At 40.8% G+C, this 17,667-nt stretch overlaps 1 protein-coding gene across 3 annotated transcripts in view; it reads left to right on the forward strand.

Annotated features, from left to right (window-relative positions):
- LOC140713625 (partitioning defective 6 homolog gamma-like) overlaps positions 1 to 16,582 on the forward strand; it is a 32,767-nt gene extending 16,185 nt beyond the window's left edge. For all 3 annotated transcript variants that reach the window (XM_073023975.1, XM_073023974.1, XM_073023976.1), the window contains one exon: positions 14,825 to 16,582. In XM_073023975.1, coding sequence (XP_072880076.1) covers positions 14,825 to 15,675 — 851 coding nt within the window. In that variant the 3' untranslated portion in view covers positions 15,676 to 16,582. The remainder of the gene's footprint in view (positions 1 to 14,824) is intronic.
- The last annotated feature ends 1,085 nt before the right edge of the window (positions 16,583 to 17,667 follow it).

The raw sequence follows: 17,667 nt of genomic DNA on the forward strand, positions 1-17,667 counted from the left end.
TCCTTGGGATGGTGTGTTGGACAGTAGGCCAAGGAGGCTGTACACTCATGGTTGTTTTCACTCTTACCTTCAGTTCTTTACATCATTATTTCTGCCAAACCTTTGTCTTTAGGCACCAGTTAATACTGTTGTTTTCCCTTGAACAAACTGGAGTTTCTAATCCAAGTGAAAGGTCTTGGCCCAAAATGTCAACAATTTATTCCCCGCTATAGATGCTGCCTGACCTGTTGACTTCCTCCAGCATTTTATGTGGGTTCCTCAGGAGTTCCAACATCTGCTGATTCCCTTGTGTTTCTAATCAGGGAATTCCTCGCATGTTTTACCAGTGGGCGAGGGTACCTTTGTGTGAGCCCTCAAGTGTATATGCATATGTCTGAAAGCAAGTGTGCATGTTTGGTGGCACTTGCAAGTTCAGGAATCAAATGGATATCCCAAAAGCAATTCACCCGAATACAGCTCTGTTATCTTAGCTCAGGAACTCAGCAGTGTAATTGTGCTGAATGAGACACAACAGGCAAGTGATAGCCAATTTAAATAATGAGTGGTTAGTACATTTTCAGGAGGAACAAATGGGAAGAGAAATGGAATCTTCTGAGAGTGAGCTTCACTAACAAAAATGAGCTGGTACAGCAGCTTCACACAAAATGCTGGAGAAAAAAAGATGAGCAGATTTAAAAGATGAGGGGAGGAAGAAACACAAGGTGATAAGTGAAACTGGGAGGGGGATAGGTGGAGAAAAGAGTTGATTGGTGAAAGAGATACAGTACATAGATGCTGCCTGGCCTGCTGAGTTCCTGCAGCATTTTGTATGTATTGCTTAGATTTCAAGCATCTGCAGATTTTCTCTTGTTTCATACAACAGCTTACTTTGTGGAATTAGCAAATGCCTTTTGGCTCTTTGTCGCTTGCTGCTGTAATGGAGCATATGCCCCAACCTTGGAAGCCTCACATGAGATCAAGGATGACTCCAACCTTAAAAAAGTTGGCCTGCATCCCAAAGGCAGTCTAATAGATACTCTGCGACTTCAGTGTCAGAATACGAAAATATGCAACCATGGTTTCAGCTCTCAACATTACAAAATGCCATATTGATTCAAACTTCACTAATATCAGAACTAAATCAGAAGAACCCCAGTATAGACATCTTATGAGTTGTGTCAGACCACAAAAATATATCCTTTGTCATAAAAAAAATCCACACCAACCAGCATCCTTTTACACTAATCATCAGCTATATCCAGGTTCTGCCACTTGCCTATGAACTAGGGACAATTTACAGGGCCATATCACTTGCCATCCCACACATCTTTGGGACATCGGGGGAAACCACAGCACCCAGGTGAAACCCACAGACTCCCAGGGAATCGTGCAAATTCTACAAGGTTGGGGTTATAGCAGAATGAGTGGAATTGAGGGAGCTATATTAACTCCACTAATGCTGCTGATATAGACCATGTTCACCCTTGAAAAGGCCTCTTCATACCCAGTCCTTATTATCATTCTACACCTTGGTACATGTCACCCACTAGCTTTTATCTGCATCCTGCTTTATACGAAAGAAAAATAAAGGATAAGTAAGGGAGTAAAAGGTTACGTACCGGAAGCATTGAAATTGTGCAGAGCAAGAGCTAACATAGGCATGATCAAGATCTAGAAAACAGATCATTTGAATATGAGAGACCATATGACATTGCAGGACAAAAAGGTATTGTTTGTATAAAAAAAAGGTAACATATTTAAATGCATATGGTCTGCACTTTTTCTCCAGTTGTGGGTGCACATTGGAACAGAAGTAGAAGCATATTGTTTTGTGGAGGAACATGCAGGTTGTCTGAAGATGAAACACTAAGGGGATGGTTTGCTTTAGTGATATCATTTTGTTCATTTATACTCAGCTGGTTCTTTAAACTGAAATTTATCACCTATATTTTTGTACTAATTCAAAATCTGTGATGTAAACTTTGAAGTCCACCCAATATGCTTAATGACTTGTAATAAGCATACTTTGGAGTGAAGAAACTACTCAGCAGGTATTGCATTTTAAAGTAAGTTCGTGGTTGAATCTTTTTTTATTTTAACCCTTGAAAGTTTTTTGCCAAGAGAAACTTCAAACCACTTGGTTAAAGGTGCACTGACTAAAGTTCAGAAGTTGCGTAATGCCATTGTCCATTAGGGGTTAAATAATGAAAAAGTGACTGCGTCCTTGCCAATGGATTGAGCATGTTATACTTTTTTTTTAACTGTTTAGAGAGCAAGAGTGCAATTCCCCTACATGCTTATATAGCTCTAAAACAAGCCATTTTGTAATCTGAATCTTTGTCAATAAACCTTTGAGTGCCAATTAGAAGCTTGAAATGCTGGGAAAGAACAAAGAACAGTGCAGCATTGTATGGGCCCTTCAGCCCATGATGTTGTACTGACCCTCATTAATCTACTCCACAAATTCACAACGGTCTCCGCATCTCTTAAATGGACACCCCTCTATCCTGAGTTTGTGCCGTCTTGTCTTAGACACACACCCACACCCAACCAAGGGAACTGTCCTTTCCACATCTACTCTGTCTAGGCCTTTTAACATTCAAAAGGTTTCAATGAGATCCTCCTTCATTCTTCTAAATTCCATCGAGTACAGATCCAGAGCTATAAAACGTTCCTCGTATGATAACCCTTTCATTCCCAGAATCATCCTTGTGAACCTCTTCTGAACTCTCCCCAATGACAGCACATCTTTTCTTAGATGAGAAGCCCAAAACTGTTCACATTACTCAAGGTGAGGTCTTCACTTGTGCCTTATAAAGCCTCAGGTCAGCATCGCATCCCTGCTCTTATATTCTCAGCCTCTTGAAATGAATGTTAACATTGTATTTGCCTTCCTCACCATCTATGTGCAAGTTAACCTTTAAATTGTCCTGCACAAGAATCTCCAAGTCTCTTCGCATCTCAGATTCTTGGATTTTAGGAAATTTTCTGCACATTTATTTCTGCTACCAAAATGCATGATCATGCATTTTCCAGTGTCATATATCATTTGCCACTCTTGCCTGTTCTCCTAATCTGTTCCTCAGCAGTACCTGCCCCTCCACCAGTCTTCGTATCATCTGCAAACTAGGCAACAAAGTCATGAATTCCATCTTCTAAATCATTTATATACAGCATAAAAGGAAGCAGTCCCAACACCAGACCCTGCTGAACACCACTACTCACTGGCAGCCAACCAGAAAAGGATTCTTTTATTCCCACTTACAGCCGTCTACCAATCAGCCAATGCTCTAACCATGTTAGTAACTTTCCTGTAATACCATGGGCTCTTAACTTGGTAAGCGGCCTCATGTGTGGCACCTTGTTAAAGGCCTTCTGAAAGTCCAAATATACAACATCCACTGCAGTCCCTTTATTTATCCTACGTGTAATCTCCTCAAAGAATTCCAACAGGTTTGTCAGGCAAGATTTTCCCATAAGGAAACCACGTTGACTTTGCCTTATCTTGTTCTATGTCACCAAGTACTCCATAACCTCATGCTTAATAATTTACTCTAGTATATTCCCAACCACTGAACTATCTAACTGGTCTATAATTTACTTCCTGCTTTCTTGAAGAGTAGAGTGACATCTGCAGTTTTCCAGTCCTCTGGCACCATGCCAGAGTCCGATGATTTTTGAAAGATTACTAAAGCCTTCACAATCTCTACTACTACCTCTTTCAGAACCCTAGGGTGCAATTCATCTGGTCTGGGTGACTTAAGTACCCCTTAGTCTTTCAGCATTTTGAGCACCTTTTCCCTTGTAATAGTAACTGCACTTACTTCTCTTCCCTCACATCCTTCAACATCTGGCACACTGCTAGTGTCTTCCACAGTGAAGACTGATGTAAAATACTCATTTAGTTCATCTGTCATCTCCTTGGCCCCCATTATTATTTCTCTGGCCTCATTTTCTAGCGTATCCATTTTGATATTGTTTGCTAAATTGCTTTCATATTTCATCTTTTCCCTCCTAATGATTCTATTAGTTGCTCTCTATAGGATTTTATTTTCAAATCTTTTTATTATTATTATTCAAAAATAGCACAGGTACATCGAAGTAACAATACTTACAATGCCTCAAAAAAAAAGAAATTATCTTAAAGATTGAAAATTTTTGTGAATTTAAAAAAAACCCCTGCTAAGCAAGAAAAGTGAGAAAAAAACCCCATTGGGGGTACAACCTGGGAGCCGTGCGTCATACAAAAAGCTTCAAAAAATAAACATCAAACTGCCAACAACAAAGAAAGATATATCAAAAAAAAATCTACACTTAGATCATGGAGGAAATCTATCAGTTAACTGAAATGATAATAACGAGCAAATGAGCCCCATCTCTTCCCAAAATCAAAAAAAGGTTCAAAGGTTCGACTTCTAATTTTCTCCAAGCTAAGACACAGCATCACTTGAGAGAACCATTGTGACAGATTAGGAGCTGTTATATGCTTCCATTTCAACAAGTTGGCCCTCCTAGTTATCAATGTAACAAACGCAATAACATGTTGGTCAGACACAGAAATACCATGGATATTTTGAGGAATTATTCAGAAAAGCACAGTCAATTTATTAGGTTGTATGTTGATTCTGAGTGCTTTAGAAATTGTCGAAAAGTCTGACTTCCAAAACTGTTTTAATATAGGACATGACCAGACCATATGTTGTGTCAGCGTAGCTATCTCAGTTTTACATCTATCACAAAACTTGTCAACATTGGGAAATATTTTAGAAAGTCTCTCCTTCATCAAATGGTAACGATGTACAATTTTAAATTGAATCGGTGAATGATTAGCACAGATTGAAGAAGAGTTACACACACAAAATGCTGGTGGAACGCAGTAGGCCAGGCAGCATCTAAAGGGAGAAGCACTGTCGACATTTCGGGCTGAGACCCTTTGTCAGGACTAACTGAAAGGAAAGATAGTAAGAGATTTGAAAGTAGGAGGAGGAGGGGAAAATGCAAAATGATAGGAGAAGACCGGAGGGGGTGGGGTGAAGCTGAGAGCCGGAAAGGTGATTGGCAAAAGGAATACAGAGCTGGAGAAGGGGAAGGATCATGGGACGGGAGGCCTAGGGAGAAAGAAAGGGGGAGGGGAGCACCAGAGGGAGATGGAGAACAGGCAGAGTGATGGGCAGAAAGAGAGGGGGAAAAAAGGAGGGGAGAAAACTAAATATATCAGGGATGGAGTAAGAAGGGGAGGAGGGGCACTAACAGAAGTAAGAGAAGTCAATGTTCATGTCATCAGGTTGGAGGCTACCCAGCCGGTATATAAGGTGGTGTTCCTCCAACCTGAGTGTGGCTTCATCTTGACAGTAGAGGAGGCCATGGACTGACATATCAGAATGGGACATGGAATTAAAATGTGTGGCCACTGGGAGATCCTGCTTTCTCTGGCGGACAGAGCGTAGGTGTTCAGTGAAATGGTCTCCCAGTCTGCGTCGGGTCTCACCAATATATAAAAGGCCACACCGGAAGCACCGGACACAGTATACCACACCAGCCGACTCACAGGTGAAGTGTCGCCTCACCTGGAAGGACTGTCTGGGGCCCTGAATGGTGGTGAGGGAGGAAGTGTAAGGGCAGGTGTAGCACTTGTTCCGCTTACAAGGATAAGTGCCAGGAGGGAGATTGGTGGGAAGGGATGGGGGGGGGGGGGGGAACGAGTGGACAAGGGAGTCGAGTAGGGAGCGATCCCTGCGGAAAGCAGGAAGGGGGGTAGGGAAAGATGTGCTTGGTAGTGGGATCCCGTTGGAGGTGGCGGAAGTTACGGAGAAGTATACGTTGGACCCGGAGTCTGGTGGGGTGGTAGGTGAGGACAAGGGGAACCCTATCCCGAGTGGGGTGGTGGGCAGATGGGGTGAGGGCAGATGTGTGGAAAATGGGAGCGATTCGTTTGAGAGCAGAGTTGATAGTGGAAGAAGGGAAGCCCCTTTGTTTGACATCTCCTTCATCCTGGAACGAAAAGCCTCATCCTGAGAGCAGATGCAACGGAGACGGAGGAATTGTGTGAAGGTGATAGCATTTTTGCAAGAGACAGGGTGGGAAGAGGAATAGTCCAAGTAGCTGTGAGAGTCTGTAGGCTTAAAGTAGATATCAGTAGATAAGCCGTCTCCAGAGATGGAGACAGAAAGATCAAGAAAGGTGAGGGAGGTGTCAGAAATGGACCAGGTAAATTTGAGGGCAGGGTGAAAGTTGGAGGCAAAATCAATGAAGTCAACGAGCTCAACATGCGTGCAGGAGGCAGCGCCAATGCAGTTGTTGATGTAGCGAAGGAAAAGAGGGGGATGGATACCCGTATAGGCTTGGAACATGGACTGTTCCACAAAGCCAACAAAAAGGCAGGCATAACTGGGACCCATGTGGATGCCCATGGCTACACCTTTGGTTTGGATAGAAGTGGGAGGAGCCAAAGAAGAAATTATTGGGAATAAGAACTAATTCCGCTAGACGGAGGAGAGTGGTGGTAGAGGGGAATTGGTTAGGTCTGGAATCCAAAAAGAAGCAGAGAGCTTTGAGACCTTCCTGGTGGGGGGTGGAGGTATATAGGGACTGGACATCCATGGTGAAAATAAGGTGGTGGGGGCCAGGGAACTTAAAATCATTGAAAAAATTCAAAGCGAGAGAAGTGTCACAAACATAGGTGGGAAGAGATTGAACAAGGGGGGATAAGACAGTGTCAAGGTATGCAGAAATGAGTACGGTGAGGCAGGAGCAAGCTAAGACAATGGGTCTATCTGGACAGGCAGGTTTGTGGATCTTGGGTAGGAGGTAGAAATGGAAAGTGCGGGGTGTGGGAACTATGAGGTTGGTGGCAGTGGATGGGAGATCCCCAGAGCTGATAAGGTTGGTGATGGTAGAGGAGACAGTGGCCTGGTGCTCCTTAGTTTTATCCCCCCTTTGTGGAACAGTCCATGGTCCAAGCCTGTATGGGTATCCGTCCCCCTCTTTTTCTTCGCTACATCGACGACTGCATTGGTGCTGCCTCCTGCACACATGCTGAGCTCGTTGACTTCATTAATTTTGCCTCCAACTTACACCCTGCCCTCAAATTTACCTGGTCCATTTCTGACACCTCCCTCCCCTTTCTTGATCTTTCTGTCTCCATCTCTGGAGACGGCTTATCTACTGATATCTACTATAATCCTGCAGACTCTCACAGCTACTTGGACTATTCCTCTTCCCACCCTGTCTCTTGCAAAAATGCTATCCCCTTCTCACAATTCCTCTGCCGCATCTGCTCTCAGGATGAGGCTTTTCGTTCCAGGGCGAAGGAGATGTCTTCCTTTTTTAAACAAAGGGGCTTCCCTTCTTCCAACTCTGCTCTCAAACGCATCTCTCCCATTTCCCACACATCTGCCCTCACCCCATCCACCCACCACCCCACTCGGGATAGGGTTCCCCTTGTCCTCACCTACCACCCCACCAGACTCCGGGTCCAACGTATAATTCTCCGTAACTTCCACCACCTCCAACGGGATCCCACTACCGAGCACATCTTTCCTTCCCCCCCCCCCCCCTTCTGCTTTCCACAGGGATCTCTCCCTACACAACTCCCTTGTCCATTCGTCCCCCACATCCCTTCCCACCGATCTCCCTCCTGGCACTTATCCTTGTAAGTGGAACAAGTGCTACACCTGCCCTTACACTTCCTCCCTCACCACCATTCAGGGCCCCAGACAGTCCTTCCAGGTGAGGCGACACTTCACCTGTGAGTCGGCTGGTGTGGTATACTGCGTCCGGTGCTCCCGGTGTGGCCTTTTATATATTGGTGAGACCCGACGCAGACTGGGAAACCATTTCGCTGAACACCTACGCTCTGTCCGCCAGAGAAAGCAGGATCTCCCAGTGGCCACACATTTTAATTCCACGTCCCATTCCCATTCTGATATGTCTATCCATGGACATGTCTCTACTGTCAAGATGAAGCCACACTCAGATTGGAGGAACAACACTTTATATACCGGCTGGGTAGCCTCCAACCTGATGGCATGAACATTGACCTCTAACTTCTGTTAATGCCCCTCCTCCCCTTCTTACCCCATCCCTGATATATTTAGTTTCTTCTCCCCTCCTTTTTCCCCCCCTCTCTTTCTGCCCATCACTCTGCCTGTTCTCCATCTCCCTCTGGTGCTCCCCCTCCCCCTTTCTTTCTCCCTAGGCCTCCCGTCCCATGATCCTTTCCCTTCTCCAGCTCTGTATCACTTTCGCCAATCATCTTTCCGGCTCTCATCTTCACCCCTCCCAACTCCGGTCTTCTCCTATCATTTCGCATTTTCCCCTCCCCCCTCCTGCTTTCAAATCTCTTTCTATCTTTCCTTTCAGTTAGTCCTGACGAAGAGTCTCGGCCCAAAACGTCAACAGCACTTCTCCCTATAGATGCTGCCTGGCCTGCTGTGTTCCACCAGCATTTTGTGTGCATTGCTTGAATTTCCAGCATCTGCAGATTTCCTCGTGTTTGCTTTTGTTGTCGAAGAAGAGTTAACCAGCTTCAGAATCCGCGTCCAGTCCTCCCATATAAAAGTCAAATTGAGTTCCTTCTCCCAATCCTGTTTAATCTTAAGTAAAGGATGCTTATCCCATTGTAATAATAAATTATAAATTCTTCCAATAGAGCCTTTCATTGAAGGGTTCATATTCATAATAGTATCTAACAAGTCAGCCTCCAATATGTAAGGAAAATTACTTAGGTTTTTTTCACAAAATATTTAAGTAATTTTTCTCTCTATAGGATTTTAAAAGCTCCCCAATCCTCATTCTTCCCACTAATTAAAGCTTTCATGTCCTTCCAATAATGAGGCAACTAAAACTGAACTTGCAAGGCAACTTTGCAGTATCTGTTAATATGAACCCCAAGTTCTTTCTGTTCCTCCACACTACTAAGAATCCTGCCATTAACCTTGTACTCTGCCTTCAAGTTGGGAAGGATTTGTATCGTTCCCCATTGTGTTAATATGGTGCTCTAATTGAACATTTGTAAACTGTTAATGATTTCTGAGCAAATCCTGAAGTTGGGTAGGATTCAACTGGTAGCAGTTCACTCTGGGCTCTTTAGCATTTGGTAATAGAAGTGTTTGTTAATACCTGTAATTCAGTAGAGTTGCCCACAGATGTGTCTAGATTGTGTGAAATTCTTGTAATGTCTTAAGTAAACATAATTTTTGCTTTAAGTCCCATTTACTATGCAAGTTGGAATTGCATACCATATTGCATTCCATATGGCTCAGATGGAATTGAGCCATGTGAATCAGAAAGGTATGTGTTGTAGATCCCGAGATCCTACCACCACCCCCATTATGTGCTGTTATGAGTTTAGCTGGGACATTTATTAGCCTCTCCATAATTTACTTCAGAGTCCCAAGCTGAAGCAACCTCAACCAGATATCTGATCCTGCTTGAAGTTGGGACAGTATTTACCTTGGTTCTGGTTCCTGGATTAAAATATGCTTACAAGTTTAGATTTGAATTATAAAGCGTTTTGGAGAAGAGTGTGCTGGAAAATACAGTTTTGGCTTGTTTGGATTTGAACTTGAAACACTGCAGTTTTTTTGATAAGATTTTTTTCTTGAACTATAAATATTTCATGCAGCCGTATGTGTGTATTATGAGTATTCAGTTAATGGTTTATCATATCAAATTATTTCCCATGGTATCATTTAATTATTTGAAGTGCAGAACTAAACTCTTGGAATTTCAATTAACTATAATAGGCAAAACTCATGTTCATTGCTATATTTTCTAGTACTTACAACAAAGCAATATAAGGCCATTCAGCCCATCAGATACTTCATCTTCTGTGGAGAAATTCCATTTGTCCTAATCCTCTTCCTTATTTCCTGCTATCCCAATGTCCAAATGATGTGCATCTTTCTATGACACCTAATACATATTCAACTCGAGAACATTTATAGCTAATTTTAAAAGGACAACTCGCATTTTTATCACTTTTAACTTCATCAATCCATTGTTAATTTTCAATTTTAATGCTGGCTTCTGCGTTTTGATAATTGTTAGCATGTGAAGTTAGCCAGCATACCAAGAGAATGCTTTTCTTTTCCTCAAAGGATCTTTAATATAAACCACATTGAAACACCAATGAAGACAGATGGTGCTAAAGAGCTCAAGATGCCCATGGCAACTTGCATGTTGAAATTCTGAGTTAGCCAATGTTTAACAAATGCCACCTCAGGAAATCAATTCTCATCAGAATAGTATCAGCCTAAATTATGAACTTAAGTCCACGGACCTTTTGACTAGAGTGAAACTTCAACTTTCTCAGGTATTGAATTATTAGAGCTCCAGAAAATATAACTCAAAATCATATACAGAAGTTAAGTACAATAATTATTCTCACAAAGTTGAGCTTTGTCACCGCCATAACTACACATTTTTTAATTCCTTCTGTATCAGATGTTGTGATTGCACTATTTACATACACAAGTCCATCAAAGTATTTCACTGTGATGTTTCATTTTTGGAATAACTAGCAAGGTCATCATTATTTATTGCTTAAAGCAATGGGTCTTGATGAAGGATAGTTTCCATTGATGAGAAGATTGAGAACCGGAGAAGACAGGCTAAAACTGATTGGCAAAAAAGCTATAGCTGAAATGAGAGAAACAAAAGATTCTGTAGATGCTGGAAATCTTAAACCAACACATGCTAGAGAAACTCTGCAAGTCATGCCCCACCTATGCCTTTCTCATCAGCTACCTGGAACAGTCCATGTTCAAAGCCTTTCCAACTTGTTCACAGACACATTGATGACAGCATTGGTGATGCTTTCTGTATTTCATCAACTTCATCAGCTTTGTCTCCAACTTCTACCTGGCCCTCTAATTCAGAGATAAACTAGCTACTAACATCTTTTACAAACCTAAGGACTCTCACAGTTATCTTGATTATACCTCTTCCCACTCTTACTTGTAAAATTGCTGTACTCTTCTCCCAGTTCTGCTGTCTCTGTCACATCTGTTTTTGAACATGGCTTTCCATTCTTGAACATCTGAGATGTTCTCCTTTTTTTAAAGAACAGGAATTTACCACCACCATCAAAGTTCAAAATACATTTACTTTCAAAGTATGTATACATTATACAACCTTGAGATTCATCTCTTTACAGGCAGCCACAAAACAAGAAACCCCAAAAGAACCCATTTTTTAAAAAAAAGCATGACAAGCATCCATTGTGTGGGGGTCGGGGGGTAGCAAATCACACAAGCAAATAGTACAGTAGTAGATTTGTAAATAGTAATAGTACATTCCTCCTTATCCACGAGGAATTGGTTCCGGGACCCCTCACGGATACCAAAAAACATGGATGCTCAAGTCCCTTATTCAACCTGTCTCAACACGGTGGACCCGAGGACCCAGCAGAACCCCAGACCTTATTTAACCTGTCTCAGTGCAGTGGACATTGGGACCCAGCGGCGTCGCTCTGAATCCGCAGTGTTTCTGTTCACGAAAATAATCACGATCACGATTGAAAATAAAGTGGAAATAATAAAGCCATCGGTCATTGGAAAAGCGTTAGGCTACGTCGGTCAACAATCCGAACAATTTTAAAGGATAAAGTGAGAAAGGCCCTGCCCCAGTGAAAACTACAATTATTACTAAGCAATGCAGTGGTTTAATTATTGGGTTTTAGGGTTTTGAATTTTTGATCCTGGTACAGTGGAGAGCGCACTTGGGAGCGGTCTGTCACTGGATCGCACTCGGGAACTTCCATTCCCGAGCCAGACACTGAAACATACGTTCTTAAGTATTTTATATGCATAGAAAGGTAAAATATATACTATATACTAAGACAAACGTTTGACTAACTGACATTAAATTATACCAGATGTACCTGTTCTGACTTACTTGGTAAGAGAAGTTCCGATTTTTTTCAATCCCAATCCACGATAACCCACGCACATCCTCCCGTATACTTTAAATCATCTCTAGATTACTTATAATACCTACAAACATGTAAATGCTATGTAAAATAGTTGTTATACTGCATTGTTTAGGGAATAATGACAAGAAAAAAAAGTCTACACGCTCGAACAAGTGTGGGAAGAGCACTTCCGGGTTTTCTTGATTCGCGGTTGGTTGAATTCGCGCATGCAGGACTCGCGGATAAGGAGGGCCGACTGTATTTAGAACGAAAGTGAGTCCTCAGACACAAAGCCTGAAGCAGGCCCACAGCGTCATCCTTAGTGCAGCAAGAGTGGAGTAAATGTCATGGAGCAGTGAGCAGAACTGCCCCAATCCTCACCTCTGGTCCCGACGCCCTGCCTTTTCCTGGCGTTTAAATCATTCAAGCATCGAATCATTCTTCCTACTAGGATCCAGGCCCTGTCTCATTGATATGCTGTGGGCCTGGACCCCACCACCACATTTCGGCCTGTACTCAACTTTTCCAAATCGGCCCTGCTCCTTGTCTGATCAAACCTTGTTCTCAGTTTGGGTGGACGGGTTCCAAAATTGCCTCAGCTTCCCCTTAAGCATGCCCCGCCTTCGCTTGCCTCTTCATTGTTTATTGCGATCATTTACCATACTTTTTAAGAAAATGTTAGTAATAAAGCACTTAATTATATTTCTTATTTTATGAACCACCAGTAAGTTGTCACCTGCCCTCAGCAGTGCCATCTTCAACAGGAAGTTCAACTGTCCTCACCCATATCTCCTTCACTTCCAACACTTCTTCTATCACCGAATCCTCCAGCAGTCATAACAGGGATAGGATTCCCCTTGTCCTTACCTACCACACCATGAGTCTCCGCTTCTCGAATGTCATTCTCTATGACAAGATCAAAGCAAGTTTATTATCATAGTATGTATATTTCGCTTTATTCTACCTAGAGATTTCACATATCCCTGCAAGTGTGACAAGTGCTACACGTGTTCCAAAACCACCTCACTCAGCATCATTCAGGACCTCAAACAGTCCTTCCAAGAGAAGCAGCACTTAAACTCTTAGTCTGTCAGAGTCATTATTGTACCTAGTGCAGTTTCCTTCACATTGGTGGGACCCAAAGTAGATAGGTGACTGTTTCGTGAGCACCTTTGCTCTGTGTGCACTGCAAAAGACAGGATCTCCTGATAGCTACTGATTTCAGTTTGACTTCCCATTTCCATTCAGACATGTCTCTCCATGGTCTCCTCTACTGCCATAACGAGGCCATACTCACCTTAGAGGTGCAACACTTCATATTATGTCTGGGTAGCCTCCAACTTAATGGCATGAGCATCAATTTCTCTAACTTCCATTAACTATTCCCCCTTTATATCTTTCCCTTCTCCATTCTGACTACCCTCTCATCCCTTCTCCTTACCCAGTCCCCCTCCTTCCTTTCTTCAATTGTAGGCTGTCTTCTATTAGATTCCACCATCAGCCCTGTATCTCTTCCACTGTATCACCTTCCAGCTTCTTTCTTCATTCCCCCATCACCTGCCCCGTCATTCATTACCTGCCAGAGAGAAGTGAATGTCTAATTCTGTATCTGCATGTGATTAAATGATGACTTTCAAGGAATTAAAAGTATTGAACCAAGTAAGTCATTAACTTGTATCTATTAAAAAAATTTGTTTCCAAGTGTTCAGGTTTAATGTTTTAATTTTTATCTTTATTAATTTATTTTTAATTGTTAACCTGTCATTACCATTTTGTTATAGTAGGACTTATTCTACTTCCAAGTTGGTCACAATTGTGATTGAAGAATAACATTCCTGCTGTGTAAACTTCATCACTGATAACAGAACTGAAACTAAATTAATAGTTTTAATTATTGGAGGGAATATTGTTTAAGCATGATGTAATTTCTTTAGCAAAGATTGCTGAAATCGTACTTGATTTTTTTCCTTTTTGAACACACATACAGTCATCGAGCACTACAGCATTTTGGCTATCCAGGCTGTGCCTGACCTGTTTTTCTGTCTAGTCCTATCTACCCACACCCTCCACAACTCGGTTGACCGTGTACTCTTAAATGTTGCAGCTGAACCTGCATCCATCACTTCCACTGGCAGCTTGTTCCACACTCGAACCATCTGAATGAAGAAGTTCTCCCTCAGGTTCCCCTTAAATATCGGGGGGGAGCTTTGGTGGGGGGTAAGCCATTACTCTGCCTAAACCCCTCATAATTTTGGATACCTCTGTAAGATCTGCCCTCTTACTCCCACCCTCCAGGGAAAAAAATCCTAACCTATTCATCCTTTCCCTTTAGCTCAAGTCCGGGTGACATCCTTGTAAATTTCCTCTGCACTCTTTCAGGGTTGTTGATTTCTTTCCCTATAAGTAGGTGACCAAAACTGCACACGATACTTCAAAATTTCGCCTCACCAATGTACAACTTCAACATAACTTACCAAATCCTGTACTCGGTGCTCTGATTTATGAAGGCTAATGTGCTGAAAGCTCTCTTATGGGCCCTATCTGTCTCTGATAGTTCCTCTAACAAAGAAGTTTTGGATCTTTATTCATTAATGTTAAAAAGTTAAAACTAAAGAAGGTGGACCTTGAGTGAGTTCAATATTTTTAAATTATATTATGACATTTTGACTATAAAGCATCAATTAGTTATGACATTAGGAATTAAATATGTTTTTATTAATGCTTTCCTTATCTAATTTATATTATTGTAAATTCTAATTGATGATTAATCATTTTCCATTTTTGAAATGTCTACATCACAACCAGTTTGACTTGAAATATGTTTAGAGTATCTGGAATATCAGGTTTGTGTGTTTAGCACCTATTAAGTTGATATTTTTTTTAAATTTTAAGAAAGAACCTTTTCAGAAAAACTGCTTTTGACTTTTTCAGATGAGGTAGATTATGATCTCTTTGGCACTGATTCATTGACAAGAAAGAAGAAACCTTTGGGAGGTCTCCGAACTGATACACTTCGAAAGCGTGTTCACCTCAATATTAGTATACCTCAAGACTTCAGACCTGTTTCTTCTATTATTGATGTGGATATTCTGCCTGAAACTCATAGAAGAGTCCGATTGTACAAACATGGATGTGAAAAACCCTTGGGATTCTATATTCGTGATGGCACTAGTGTGAGAGTAACTGCACATGGGCTAGAAAAAGTTCCAGGTATCTTCATCTCAAGGCTTGTGCCTGGTGGTTTAGCTGAAAGTACAGGGCTCCTTGCTGTTAATGATGAAGTCCTAGAGGTAAATGGAATTGAGGTGATGGGAAAAACTCTTGATCAAGTTACAGACATGATGATTGCCAACAGTCACAACCTAATCATCACAGTAAAACCAGTGAACCAGAGGAACAATGTCATTCGCAGCAGTCGTATGTCTGGTAGCTCTGGCCATTCAAATGACAGTACAACCAGTCACCATAGTCTATCCTCTACCCATATTATGCAGAATTACAATCCTGAAGATGAAAGTGATGAAGAAGCTGACATCATTATTGAGGGAGCTGATGACTGTCAGAACATTCCGTTTAAGTTACTGCCTTCATCCTTCACTTCTCAAACAAACACTGGTAATCTTAGTCAGAGACTGCAGAAGGAACTGACTTTAAGTGATTCCATTAGAGACAACAAAGGAAATATATTTAAAACACTAACTGCAATCAAAGCTGAGGCAAGGCATAGTCTAGCTCTCAGCAGAGGAGGCATTGAAGAGGATGGAACAGTCATAACACTTTGAAAGTTTGATTCAGATTGATGTGGAGAACCAGCAGAGAATAATGAATTTAGTTACAGTTCATTGTTTTTAATTTCTGGAATTTTGGGGAATATTTTCTATTTTTATTGGAATTTGGTATGTCAAATTTTTTCATGAATTTCTTTAATGTGTGAAAGAAAATCCTGGTGATAAATAGGTCACGGTCATAAATTATTTTAAATTTGAGGTTTTTAGTCAAGATACTTTTACTTGAAAAGCACATTACCAAATGATTTTAAACTAAATAAATAATTGAGCTGTCCTTTGGGCAGAAGTGATTGTTGTATAGCACCACTTGCTGGATATGAGCAGAGGTTTGTAGCAATAATTTTACATCACCTTAGATTCCTCAAACATGATTCTGGGCACTACAGCTATTAATCCATGCATCAGTACAATCTAGAAGCCCTTAAAATAATTTGAAGCAGTGGTCAGTAACAACATTTGGAATTGCCACTGTAGTTAAGTGTATATCAGCATAAAATGCCCTGTTCAGCATTCACGTTCTATGTTTTCATTTCTAAGTTTTGATGTTGAATATTTTTGGAGATTAATCACAGTAAATGTTAAGTACCTCTGCAATGTGTCTTTACCAAAACTTTTTAGAGCTGAAAATAATAACTATCAGCAAATAGGAGGTAGTGACAGTTAGTAGTCTTTAGAAAATAATGGACACCTAAGAATGATCTGGAGCTTAAGGTGATATAAACAAGGCTTGACCAAAGTGCAGTTGTCATCTGAGTTTTTAAAATTTGACTACATTATTTTATAGTATCTTATAGCGTATGCATTTCAAGTTTTATATGTAAAATGTACTCTTATTTGGGGTATCTATTTTTGTATCTGCAGTGGTTGTCAATGCATCTAATACAATATGTGGAAACCTGTATTGTACTTTGTACTGGAAAATTATTGTCACTGAGGATTATTTCTTCATTTATATTTAACATTATATTTAATTTCTTTTAATTCTTTAAGGATAGTTTTCAGTACCTTTACCTTCATTGCTAGTTCTAATCGGTCCTTTGGTGATAGTACAGTGAATGGTGGATTAATAAATAGTTTGCTAAAGTACCATTATATTCTGCAAAAAAACAGCTTTCAATAATATACAGGATAGCTGTGGATAATGTCCAATGATTTCATCAGCTTTGGGTTGATCTTTTAAATGAAAGTGATCTGTAGTTTGAAGCACTTAAGTTGGGACTATGAATTGCCAAAGACTTGATGGGCTAGAACAGCCTCCTGTGTTGTAAGAAAATATTTTGGTATATCCTGTTCTCAGGAACTTTTTGCACCACTGGTTAACAATTTGCAATGACTCTTCTACAGTGAAACCCAATTTTTTTGGTCTTTATTCCATGACTGTGCATGATATTCATGTTTCTACCCATGTGCATGTATTTATTTTCAAAGATACCTGTATGGATCCATTCAGCAAATGTATTTGTCCATTCTTTTGCTGTCTTCTGATGTCCTATTGTTAATTATCATTGTTCATCTATATAGATTCTTAAGTACTTCCAGAATAGCTTGTCATTTTACATTCCTTCATGACTGCTTTCATGTTGCTGCTGTTTATGTACTTACAAATATATTTATTATCCTTTCTTATTTGTCTTTCCCTTTCCTGTTGATTTGCATCATCAAATTCCCAGTTTTGTTTCTTTTGTTAATTTCTCCTGTTTCCTTGATTGACAGTCTTGTAACATGAGTAGAACTTGAGTATGTGGGGCCCAGCATGAAATTTAGAACGAAGAAGGTGATCGATCAACTTAGAATTCTTAGAAATGGCAGCATGGATCTAAAGAGATTGTTTATTCTGATTGGAACATTTATAAGTCAAGACTGCGCAGTTTAGGGATAAAGAATTGGCCCTTGCTATAAAATGAGAAATGTCTTTATTCTTGAGTGTCAAATGTTTGGGTATTTGTTGATGTATGTTGGAAGGTATATTCAAAACTAGACTGATAA

The sequence above is a fragment of the Hemitrygon akajei genome, chromosome 20, assembly GCF_048418815.1.
Source record: "Hemitrygon akajei chromosome 20, sHemAka1.3, whole genome shotgun sequence".
NCBI classification, from domain to species: Eukaryota; Metazoa; Chordata; class Chondrichthyes; order Myliobatiformes; family Dasyatidae; genus Hemitrygon; species Hemitrygon akajei.